The 13,089-nt window shown below is 40.1% G+C and overlaps 1 protein-coding gene and 1 long non-coding RNA gene across 2 annotated transcripts in view; both read left to right on the forward strand.

The window, feature by feature from the left end:
• The window catches only part of LOC134804940 (uncharacterized), a 213,803-nt gene that overhangs the window by 82,177 nt on the left and 118,537 nt on the right, over nucleotides 1–13,089 (forward strand). The window lies entirely within an intron of this gene.
• Nucleotides 1–13,089, forward strand: part of LOC134804918 (cationic amino acid transporter 2) — a 75,681-nt gene that overhangs the window by 28,584 nt on the left and 34,008 nt on the right. The window contains exons 3-7 of the mRNA XM_063778239.1: nucleotides 1,365–1,509; nucleotides 3,283–3,436; nucleotides 4,755–4,882; nucleotides 9,122–9,224; nucleotides 12,024–12,232. Of these exons, the coding sequence (XP_063634309.1) occupies nucleotides 1,365–1,509; nucleotides 3,283–3,436; nucleotides 4,755–4,882; nucleotides 9,122–9,224; nucleotides 12,024–12,232 (739 nt within the window). The remainder of the gene's footprint in view (nucleotides 1–1,364; nucleotides 1,510–3,282; nucleotides 3,437–4,754; nucleotides 4,883–9,121; nucleotides 9,225–12,023; nucleotides 12,233–13,089) is intronic.

Raw genomic sequence — 13,089 nt, forward strand, 5'->3', positions numbered from 1 at the left:
ACTCGCAACTCGTGTCGATTTAAAACACTCCCTTTCGGTCGTGTTTTAATTTATCGCCACTCGTTTCGAATTTCCTCTTTTCCGCACTTGTATCGTAAATAACTATTTTTGTATAGGATAAGCTGGTTGACAGTGGGTTGGTGGTGCACAGTAATTATCGCAAAATCTGAGAAAACGTAAAATATTTCTAATACTTTTTCCGCATAAAAGGTGCCCCTTGGCAACAAGTTTTTACTAACCTAACTAATAAAGTGAACACAACGACAAGGAGATCTGTTTAAGTGAAGTTGCTGCGTGGGCAAATATTTACGATTATTAAAGTTTTATGTGTTTATCCGAAAAATATAAATATAACTTATATAACTGTATGAATTGATTTATATTTTTTCTTTTTAACTAATTTAATAAGGTACTTCTACATGACATTGATTTATATTTTGACTCATTGTTTATTTTTTTAATTTAAATTTATTTAGTAGTTGAGGCCTGGATCGACAGTGGATCGACTGGATCAGGTTGACAGTGGGTCAAAGCTCGTTAAAGGAAACCTGGCAATGCAAGTTTTTTTTTTGCCGGACAAATTTCCTAAGTAGGAAAACATTGTAATAAACTTGTCTAATTAGGATGTTTCCTCATCTGAAATTAGAAAATTTATAGGTAATATTATTTTTTTTTTACTTATTTACTTAGTCTATTCATTGATCAAATAGTTATTTCCAAGAAGATCGCAAGTCGTTTGAGCATAATAACCAACGAGTCCAATAATTTAGTAGACGATTTTCATCTTTGATTTACTGCAGACCACCGGGTGATTTAGTGTACCCACCCTCTGGTGAACAGTGAGTGAATTCCCATTTTCCATTGAAGGCGTTACTGGCACTAAATGGTTAGGAATTTAGATTTTGAAGTATAACATAATGAAACTTGAATAAATTATGTCTCCAATAGTTCATAAATCAAATATGTATCACAGTTTTTACTCGAGATACGAGCATTAGATAATGGAGTGATCTGGTGTCAACCATCTTACCATACCTAATAACCAATAAGCTTGATTCAGTTGTTACCTAGTGTAATAAAAAAAGTTTTAGTTAACTTAAGTTACTTATAAGAATTGCTATGCCCTTACGGGGCTCATGTTTGAAACTTTTATTTCATAAGATCTTAATGTACAGCAACATAAAAGCAAATACAACTACTTGAATACTTGAATATATGCCTTTAAACGGGTCCCCATTATTTTTGTTACACCTTGTATGTTTGTTGGGAGAACTAGTTGTTAATATACGCTAATCGTCAAACGTATGTGTATCCTTGTACACTCAATGGAGTGGCACATAGTAATGTATATGTATTTTTGACAGCGCCATGAAGCGCCTACGCGAGGTGGATTGGGGGAGCATGAGGCGCGACGGCCACAACATCTTCACCAAGCTCATCCGCACCCGGGACCCGCGCGACTCCGAGACCACGCAGGACATCGCTGTGCCCGGCAAGCAGAAGCTTTCGGTAAGTTTCCTGCCCTGGGGGCATTGCTGAGGTTATAAACGCTAATCATTAAACACTAATCAAAAGAATAAATGTATCGGAATGACCGATGACAACCAACGAAAAGTTTCGTGACAATTACCCCAGGCGAATTATGAATGGCTTTATCTAGGTGATTTATCACTTTTTATTACCACGCGATTGAAAGAGACAGACACTGTCAATATTACGCTGTTACGTAGACAATTACGACCATCATATCCCTACAGTTGTAGAACATACAAGATTAAATTGCCTGTCAAAAATCAAAAGTGCGAACAAAATCGCAATGATTACGCTTACGCTCAGTGAGAGAAGCATCTGAACCCACGGGGCATTAATTATATTTCAGGATCAAAATCTATCCTTTCACTACTCAGAGGCAAGCTGTGCATGCAGAATATTCAGAAGAAAAGTTTTAGAACTTTTTCCATAAGTGATTCCCAACATAACCTCAAGTTTGGCAGGTCGCCAGGTTCAGAGATTAAGCAATTTCATTTTTTACTCACTCACGTTGTGTGCATGTACAATATGTACATACGTTGTATTAGATTATAGTCGATTGCGTTACGGAAAATGGCCGAAAAGATTTACAAACGCGCTAAAAGGTTCAATAATTTGCATCTAATCATTTATCTTAATCTGTCAATTTGACTTATGTAAGTACATATGTGTAAAAAAGTGATAAAACGTTAGTTAACTAATTGAGGTTTAGACGTTATAGAAGAAGACGACCTGTGGAAACTAATCTTGTTAACTTAGTGGACTCGGTTTCTGATCATTGGGAGGGAATACAGTATTAGACGCGTTGTATTTAGACTTCCAAAAAGCATTCGATCGCATATATCTCAATGTGCTTTCGCGCAAGTTGTGCAATATCGGTTTTTTCTCAGAACTGCTTCAGTTCTTTACCAGTTATCTGTTATGTGCGTACACGATAAGAATCAATATGTCCAAAACGACTCGACTGCTTAATCTCGAATAAGTATAAGACTCGATCTGGTGTCAGTGAAGGTTCTGTAGTACTGTGTCCTTTGATCTCCGGTATTATGATTGATAACCTTGCATCAGTTCTTAAATATGCTAGATAACCTAAAGCTAATTTACGGAGTGTACGAAATCTTAGACTGAATCTCTCCAAGGGGGCTTGCCTTCCACATTGCAAAATGTACACTTAAAAGTTTTAGCACTACACACATATCTAGTAGACCTTTTGAGTGTCTAGGTTAAATCTGTAATAAATATTACAGTGCTTTAGTTTTACTCTCATGCGGTGTAATAATATTGAAAAAAAAGTAAATAAGTACATAGTTCAGATGCTGACCAACACTAACTTTTAGTATGGCGTTGACGATCGCCCACAAATTCAGTCACCCGAGAAATTACGCAATCAAAATTACAATGTAAGGCGGCTAAACGTAGGTAGGTATATTCGGAAACCACATCAGTGTAATAACCGCCTTACGAAAAGTGCGAACTGTAAATACCCAAATTGTGCGTTGCATAATAATTATACCTTACACCGTGTCGAGTGACAAAATAACACAGATTAAATTTTATAACAAAACTTAAAATTGGACTTAAAAGCAATATTCTACGGAAATAAAACTTAATAGAAGATCGTTCTGTATATGCTAGGAATACACAGAATACACTTCTCCTCTCCACAAATACATGGGTCATTTCCGTTCAATGGGGTCATTCAATTTAAATTGAAAGTGTTTAAATAATGACGTTAGCCGTGTTCGTGTGCAGCGATGCCTGACGACGATGGATCTGGTGTCGCTGGGTGTGGGCTCCTGCGTGGGCACGGGCATGTTCCTGGTGTCGGGGCTGGTGGCCCGCAAGTTCGCGGGGCCCGGCGTCGTCTTCAGCTTCATCATCGCCGCGCTGGCCAGCATCTTCTCAGGTACAGCTTGAGACTATATTATGGCCGCTGTCTAATAATGTAACAATACATTACAATACTCTTTATTGCGCACCTCTATAAAAGAAAACAATATGTAAAATACATATGTACAAAATGTACATATTGTTTTCGTCTTTCTGAAAACAGAAATAATATTGTTGTTTACACAACCGGCGGTCTTATCGCTATGAAGAAGAAGAATGTATCACATATGTATGTACGTATCTAGATATATTTATGACATGGTAGAGTGATGTGACGTGTTGACGTGTGGAACGTACATAAGTATTTGAATGTTGACTTAAATCCCATGTCAATTTTAAGCCCTAGAGATATCATTATATTTTAAAAATATACCGTCCATTTGCAAAGTTTTATTCATTGTTACGTATTTTACTGAATACAATAGGTAATAAAATTCTTCCGTCGTGGCGCCATACATAACAAAGCGAAAAAGTACCAAGTGAATTATGTATTAGGTATGTAATAAAATTATATCACAAAATTAGCCGTAGGTACGTCCAGCTGTTTTTATTACTATGCGCAAAACGAGTATTAATTAAATTGACACCTTTACTTTTGCAATGGTAAACTTAATCTTACACAAATTAGTGTTACTATGGTAAACTACATACCATAGTAACACTAATTTGTGTAAGATTTTGCCCATCAGTTATCAGACTAAGCCATCAGCCCATCACATAAGACCAGACCACAAACGGCCGAACCGAACTAATCAGGGGGCCTTTATCTAAACTCGAAATTCCCTTATCTGCCGCTCTTTCGTTCTTGCATATTCGAGCAATACAGAGTCAAATAGTAGAAAAAAACAGGGTGTTGCGGTAGATTTTCAGGAACTGTCCAACATTACGATCAGGCTACGGCATAGGTACTTAATATATATATACACTAGCAAGTCTGTAATACTCTTGATTCAGGGAAGCAGTGTTTCTGCAGCATCAGGATTTGAAGATCAAAGGTTGAAAATATTATAAAAAGTCATTGTCACGGGGACTTGATACGGATGCCAAATTTCATCGAAATCGGTTAAGTAGAAGTGGTCGAAAAATCGATTGCAAGATTTGAAGCACATATATTTATGTACAAAGAAGATACGGGGTCAAGCTTACATTACAGCTTCGCACGGGTTACACAAAACCTTAACAAATTATACACCTAAACCTTCGGTACCTATAGGTGATAACCGCAAAAAAATCTGTTCAGTAGTTTTTGAGTTCATCGCGAACATACAAGCATACAAACAGACGCGGCGGGCGACTTTGTTTTAGAAGGTGTAGTGAAGTGGTTGTTTACGCAGGTGCATGTTACGCGGAGTTCGGCGTGCGCGTGCCGAACACCACCGGCTCCGCGTACACGTACTCCTACGTGACCGTCGGCGAGTTCATCGCCTTCGTCATCGGCTGGAACATGGTCCTCGAATACCTCGTAAGTCTAGACATACACAAACCAAAACCAGACATAACTTTTGACTCTCTTTTAGCATTTTTTCCTAGCCCAATTTATTAGAACTGTTGTGCGTCAAGGAGATTCGAACTGACTACCTTCGCTATTTGGTGACTCTTTGAAGGGTTAAACCTATTAACCTAAGGGTTGCCTAAAGGTGAAAAAATAGCTGTGTATTATTTTTGCCTAATTATTTATTTTCGAAATTTGGAGATAAATAACATTGACTTCTATATTATTTCGTAAAGACGGGCTTTACGGGCGGTACGAAGTGGGCCAGTAAATTGGTGTCAAATCGCGTTGTGCGCAAGTTGCACAACCAATGCGAGCCAGTCGTGCAGTCTAACGCATCAGGAACGAAAGAACTTTTATATGCAGTTGACATACAAATAGCGACATTAGCGACATTTATTAGGAAGGCTCAAGTCTCATTCAACATTTGGGGGGCATAGCAAACTTAGATTTCCACATCTACCCGCAAGACCGCAGCTCTCGCGACTCCACTCTGAGCGGCCGGCTAAGGTAAGCCAGAGGCAGAGGATCCTGTCCCACCCACCTGTCAGCTCCCCCAGGACCAGTTGGGTACGTGGGGTCGCTACTCCCCAACAGCTCGCCACAAGCTGCCCTACATGATTACCCTGCTCTTAATAAAAATGGCCTACCTAAGATACAGTCGCCCTTAATAGGTTTACCTACTTTTTAACTAGCCAAAAAATGTAAACTTATTTTAGGTATAGTGGCTGGGTGGGTAAAAGGTACCGTCGAATGGTAAACTTAAACTACTTTATCGACTGTAATTCTTGAATTAAGATTTCTTATACCAAACTGCAATTGGGTATTTTTAATGTATGGGCTCCCAACTCAACTATAATATTCATTTCGATACAGTTTAGTCAACTATAATGAAATTGACCAATCACAGCTCGCCGCGATCAAGAGGACGAAACAAATCCATAGCTCAAATTAATTATTTTAGGTTGTATAGTAGAAACAATTGGTTCTTAAGTCAGAAACGCGCATGTGACACCCTTAATATAGCGACATCCATAGACTACGAAAACCACTTAGTGTTGCTTGTTAGTCTCTTTTTATTTAAGAATTAAAAATTTAATGACATTCAAAATTTAATTTAGCGCGGAACAAGTACCAGGGCCTCATGAGTTACGAGAAGGTGTCGTTGACCAGTCCGCCGTAGAGCGCGGGGCGCGGCGGCCGGGTCGCGTACCAGTATGAAGGTATCGCGAATCGCGGCTGCTCGCGAAACTTAGCTGTATACTTTTGGTTTGGTTTGTTTGTATGATTCTACTAGTTTAAAGTATTATTTTTGTTGACTAGTAGAAAAAGTATTGTATACAATAGTGATATAATCAAGCTTTTCAATCTCGTACCTTACTTAGGCAACTCAGCAAGCTTCGTTGCCTAAACACGGTACTCGACTGAAAAACTCTCTATTATATCACGATTGTATAAAATACTATATTACTAGTGCTTTTATACAAGCGTGAAATCGTAATTCTAAATTTCTAATTGAAGGCGATACAACATTTATCTCCGGTCTAGGTTATCGTCACGCGCTGTGATAATATTCTGCTGACCGGCACACATATCTTTGACGTCGACTGTACACCTAGTAGTATAAAACTCCTGGTTATCATTTACGTACATATAGGTATCAAGAATTAACACTAATAAAAATAAGTCGTTTAAAAAAAACTATTCCATTGCATAAAAAGCTTTGATCGTAACGTGCGATTTATATTCCTCACTAATGGTATAAACGGAAACGCAGACTATCGCCGCTGGCTCAGCGTGGAAAACAATTGACAGAAATAGAACGAATAGGTCCAAAACCAGAAAACCAGCAGACTAAGCCTATCCCCAAGCATCGTGGTGTGAGACAAGGGGATGTGATTTCCCCCAAATTGTTCACAAATGCATTAGAGGATATGTTTAAAACGCTCGACTGGAAGAAACATGGTATTAACATTAATGGCGAATACATCTCACACTTGCGATTTGCGGACGACATCGTCATCATGGCTGAGACGTTGCAGGATCTAGAGCATATGCTGACCGGTCTAGCTGATTCTTCTCAACGCATAGGTCTCCGGATGAATTTGGACAAAACGAAAGTTATGTTCAACGAAAGTGTTGCTCCGGGACCTATTGCAGTACAAGGGGCTGTTCTCGAGGTTGTTCAGGAATACGTCTACCTCGGGCAAATACTGCAGTTAGGAAGGAACAACTTCGAGAAAGAGTCGAATAGAAGGATACAGCTGGGCTGGGCAGCATATGGGAAGCTGCGTCGAGTCTTCACGTCGTCAATCCCACAGTCTGAAGACAAAAGTCTTCAATCAGTGCGTCCTACCCGTGATGACATACGGAGCCGAAACGTGGACATTCACGGTAGGACTGGTCCATAAATTCAAAGTCGCTCAGCGAGCAATGGAAAGGGCTATGCTCGGAGTCTCTCTGAGGGATCATATTCGAAATGAAGTCATCCGTCAGAGAACTAAAGTCGTCGACATAGCCCACCGGATTAGCAAGCTGAAGTGGCAGTGGGCCGGTCATATTAGCCGTAGAACCGATAACCGTTGGGGTAGACGAGTTCTCGAGTGGAGACCGCGCATCGGCAAACGTATCGTAGGACGCCCTCAGACTAGTTGGAGCGATGACCTTCGCAAGGCGGCTGGCAAGAGCTGGATCAGAGTTGCCGCAAATCGTGCTCAATGGCGTGCAATAGGAGAGGCCTATGTCCAGCAGTGGACGAGAGTAGGCTGATGATGATGATGAACGAATAGGACGAACACTATTAAAGCGAATATCGGTAGCTAGGCGCATTGCTTATTACTCAGCGAAAACTGTCACGTACCTATATTCAATTTCAGTTGTGGCTCGTTTGAGAAATTGAATGTTTGGAAATACCTAGGTACTTACCTAATATACTTACAATATTGATTTTATGGAAAGGCGATTATCAAACTGACGCGTCGGCTGTGTGATAACCGCACTCATATTGATGCATGGGCTCGCATTGAAATTAGTTACAGATTAATGTCAAATTAGTACGAGTAGGTATTATATCCATTGTACGTACTAGTATTTTTTAAATCTGGACTGTGCACTCGTCATTCATAGTAAAGGCTAACTTAGTTACACTACTTACACTCAACTTGCGGTCGTTACCATTATTTTATTGAATACCTACCTAGAGGTAAACAGATAACAAAAGTTACAAGTTATAGTATTAGTGCAAGGGATCAGAGACATGATAAACCTTTATCGTCCTACTCATAAGAAGATACAGCCTGCCTAGCCAAGGTTACAATCGCTATCGCTTCGACAACGAAAAGCGTTATGTCTCTCTATCACTCTTCCATATTAGTGTGACGGTGACAGTTGCGTTTTGATCGCTACGAAGCGTAAGCGATTGGCGTCTTGGCTACGCGGCCTGATGTAGTGCATAATTATTTTCCATCGTATTTTCACGGAAACGTACGAACGTGTCTTGCTATTTCAGTCTGCCTCGGTACAAAAAAAAGTACTGAGATGGAACGATGGAAAAAAATATGCACTACGTCTGTATCTAAAGTTAATTCATCACATTTTTGACTTTCAATTGTTTTAAAATTATTTTCAGGTTATTATTATTATTTATATTCTCTTTATTTATTTTCGTCTTAAGTTAGGTTATTTATAATACGAATATAAAAGTAAAATATAAAAACACTTACATAACGATAAAAAATACATATACTTAAACACATTATAAAAAACCTAATCTAGGGTGCCGCCAGCAGCGGGGCAAGGCCCAAGCTACTGGTGGTCAGGGTTGCAGAGAGAGGAACTGGCGGACTATCCGCGCCGTGTCCAAGATCACCGCCTTCTGCATCTGACCCTTGATCCAACCACCTCCGTTATTTATATTATTATTTCAAAATTTTACTAGAGTCTGTGCGGAAAGAGTCTTTCCGAACAGACTAAGAGCGTATTACGTAGGCACATTAATAACTTACTGAAGATCGCCTTGATTGGATTCATAGGTTAAATAGAGAATAGTATTTAAATAATTGACAGAAATTTTTTTTTATTGAAAATTGGAACTTCATTTCGACTATCTATTAAAAATGAAGACAATTATTTCTAGCCCCTAAATGAGTGCCCCTGTAAGTATATGTAGTATTAAAATATAGATAAACCTAATAAGCTTTGGTGATGCAGATCGGAACGAGTGCGTGTGCACGCGCGCTCAGCGCCTGCTTCGACTCGTTGTGCGACGGGGCCATCACCAAACACCTGGCAGGGATATTCGGAACAGTTTTTGGTAAGTTGGCTTCATCAAAAATTCACAGATTTCGTGCCTCACACGACTATCGAGCACATTGGAAATGAATCTACGGAATTCGAAAAAATATTGTCGCTGAGCGACGAGAAAGTCTGGATAAGGAAAAAGTTACAAAATAAAACTACAACGTTGAATGATAATTATTTTATTCTTAGATTAACACAAGTATCCTGGACATAACGCTTGTGAACAAACAAATTGCAAAATTTCCACACGCGCATCGAAGTTTGAATAATTGTCGCCGCGCGCCGTGGCGCATAAGTATAGGTATATATTTCATTTTTCGATTAATAAGCAGGATATATTAATGTTCAAAGTACAAGAAAATTATTACACGGCAAATCCGTAGTCAACTCGAGAAGTGGTAGCCCCATCGCCTTTATCGTCACTCGAGTCTTGATCGGCAGCGGCCCATTTGCTGCAAGATATGAAATTTTCTTGACAGCAGTTTGACGCGACGAGAGATGACCATAACAGCGTTTGTCTATGTTGCACCAAACCTGAGTTCCAATAGGTACTACCAGGGTTCAGCATAAGCTATCTTTGGTAATGCTCTACCATGTGATCATCATGACAAATCGGAAGTCCAAAACAGCGCGTGCCTATGTTGCACCAAACCTGAGTTCCGCTAGGTACAACCAGGGTTCAGCATCAGCTCTATCTTGGGTACTACTCTCCTAAGTGCTCATCAAGACGAGTCGGATGACCAAAACAGCGTGTGCCTATGTTGCAACAAACCTGAGTTCCTTTAGGTACAGCCAGGGTTCAGCATCAGCTCTATCTTGGGTACAACTCTCCTAAGTGCTCATCGATACGAGTCCGATGACCAAAACAGCGTGTGCTTATGTTGTATTAAACCCGAGCTCCACTAGGTACTGCCAGGGTTCAGCATCAGCTATCTGCTAGCAGCCGCCAGCAACATGCTGAGGTGAGACCATTTCGTGGCACTTTTTCTTTTTTATGTTTCTCTGTATAAGTTTTTATTTTGTGTTTGTGCTCACGAATAAAATTCTTTCTATTTCTACCTCTACCTCTACCTCTACCTCTACCTCTACCTCTACCTCTACCTCTACCTCTACCTCTACCTCTACCTCTACCTCTACCTCTACCTCTACCTCTACCTCTACCTCTACCTCTACCTCTACCTCTACCTCTACCTCTACCTCTACCTCTACCTCTACCTCTACCTCTACCTCTACCTCTACCTCTACCTCTACCTCTACCTCTACCTCTACCTCTACCTCTACCTCTACCTCTACCTCTACCTCTACCTCTACCTCTACCTCTACCTCTACCTCTACCTCTACCTCTACCTCTACCTCTACCTCTACCTCTACCTCTACCTCTACCTCTACCTCTACCTCTACCTCTACCTCTACCTCTACCTCTACCTCTACCTCTACCTCTACCTCTACCTCTACCTCTACCTCTACCTCTACCTCTACCTCTACCTCTACCTCTACCTCTACCTCTACCTCTACCTCTACCTCTACCTCTACCTCTACCTCTACCTCTACCTCTACCTCTACCTCTACCTCTCCCGCTAACTCTATTTCTACCTCTACTTCTACCTCTAACTCTATCTCTATTTCTATTTCCACCACCACAAGAATGCATAGATTGTCGAATAGTGCGTTCTGACTTTTTGACTATTTTAAGGTTAGGCTACAGGGCAAACCCTCAACCCGATCGTCTTTGTTTTAGGCTCAAATTGTAGCTGACTAAATTGTCCAGAGCCGTTATTCTCAAATTTTTGATATCATTCTTCGTTTCCAAATTATCGAGCACCAAAATCAAAAATTCGGAAAAAATAGAATTTTATTTTCACTATTTCGACCATAACTGTTTTCGTTGTTGACTTTCTCGAATAATTATTTTTGCACCTTACAGCTCTCGTGATTATGCGTCTTTTGAGCCTATTTTTTAATATCATATCTTCACAACTTTCCGAGATATAAGGGGATCGCACTTTTTCGTGAAATCGGACCCTATACTGGAGCGAACGAAAAGACATTTCCAATGTCAAAAAGTCCTTACATATTGTCGAAGAGGGCTTACTAAACAACATATTTATCTAACAATCATGAGTAGGTAATAGCCTTACAATGGAGAAGAACGCCAACCAGGTACCAAGTTTATTATAATAGAATATTTGCAGTCATGTTGTATAATTCATAAGCCCCGACGCATACATACCCTTAGCACAATCCAGACTGTTGATGCAATTTTTAGCTCGCCAGCATATCAAGGACCAAATAACTTTTCACTTGGACTTTATAAATTATATCTTTCTACTCAACAATACATAGCAGAGAGAACTTCACCATATATACTATGTATTTAGTAACAATATACCTCCCGTCACTGCATTAAGGATGACTCACGTTAGACCGGGTCCGGGCCGGGCCGGAGCTTCCGGCGCATCGTTTTCTATGGAAAGCACCACGTGATCAGCGATCAGCCGTCATAGAAAAGACATGTCGGACGCCTCGGTCCGGGCACGGCCCGGTCTAGCGTGAGTCATCCTTTATGCAGAAATACACTTTCGTCAGTTCTAATTTAATATGATTTCATACGCGAATGTGCATTTTATACATAATGCATGAACGCATATAATTATGCAGCTCGTGACATCGCAAATTACGAATATGTGAAATTTTCTAAAGCTTTTTATATCACGAATTCTGCCATGTGGCTACTTCGACATTCTATGATAAAAGATAGTTAATGATTTAATTGGATTAGAATTAGAATATCGATGGCATCTTTTTGCTACAGGAAAACCGCCGGATTTCATCGCGTTCGGGATATCGCTGTTGATGACCGTGGTGCTGGTGGCGGGCGTGAAGAAGTCACTCTTCTTCAACAACCTGTTGAACGCCGTCAACCTGTGCGTGTGGGTGTTCATGATGACGGCCGGCCTCTTCTACGCTGACACCAGCAACTGGACCGAGCATGATGGCTTCCTGCCTTACGGCTGGAGTGGGGTAAGTTTACCGCTAAGAAATCAGTTGTTAAACAGCTTTCATGAAAAATTTATTACATTCTCCAAATAGCGAATATTTGCAGGCATGACGAATAAATTGTGCTCATAGCTTTCAACCCCGTAGCGAAGCATTCAGCCGAACCGTCGACGTGGAAGCCGTCCAAATTAAATTCATGACTGGCGCTGCAACGCCATCAAATCGCGCTTGATCGGATAGCGCTTATGTCACACGATGGTTCATGACTTTCACACAATACTTTGTTACTTTTCAATACTTACATACAAGTAGGTACCTAATACCTCCAGTACCTATTCACTATTAAGAAGTGCCTACCTCACATCTAAGAAGTTATCTGTAGGTACATGTGTTGACGTAGACGATTATATACCTATATATATATAAGGTGCAGCGGCGCAATTTCGACTGCGGGATAATTTCAAATAATCGAAATATCTTCCATGTTTTACATTATTAACTAGAGTCACACACAACGCATCTTTTTCGCTATCTGGACATATATGTCACTCTAGTTAATAATGTAAAACATCTTCCATGTTTTACATTTCGAGTAGTTGAAATTATCCCGCAGTCTAAATTGCCCCGCTGCACCTTAGGTATATCTTACAGGTTTAACAGAACATGTGTATTCATACTTCCCCATCCTGGCCTTCCTATTTTATAAAATGCATGTACCTACAGTAGGTACATACATTTCAAAGAGACCATATTATAATTCACTCTAGTTAAAAGATGAAATATCGACATCTATTGTAAACAGCCTATCGTTTAATTTATTTCGATCGTCTGGTCTGGAGGCGGCTCGGGTGAATGAGGGCTCTTCAAGAAAATAGAACCAT

The sequence above is a fragment of the Cydia splendana genome, chromosome Z (assembly GCF_910591565.1).
Source record: "Cydia splendana chromosome Z, ilCydSple1.2, whole genome shotgun sequence".
Lineage (NCBI taxonomy): Eukaryota > Metazoa > Arthropoda > Insecta > Lepidoptera > Tortricidae > Cydia > Cydia splendana.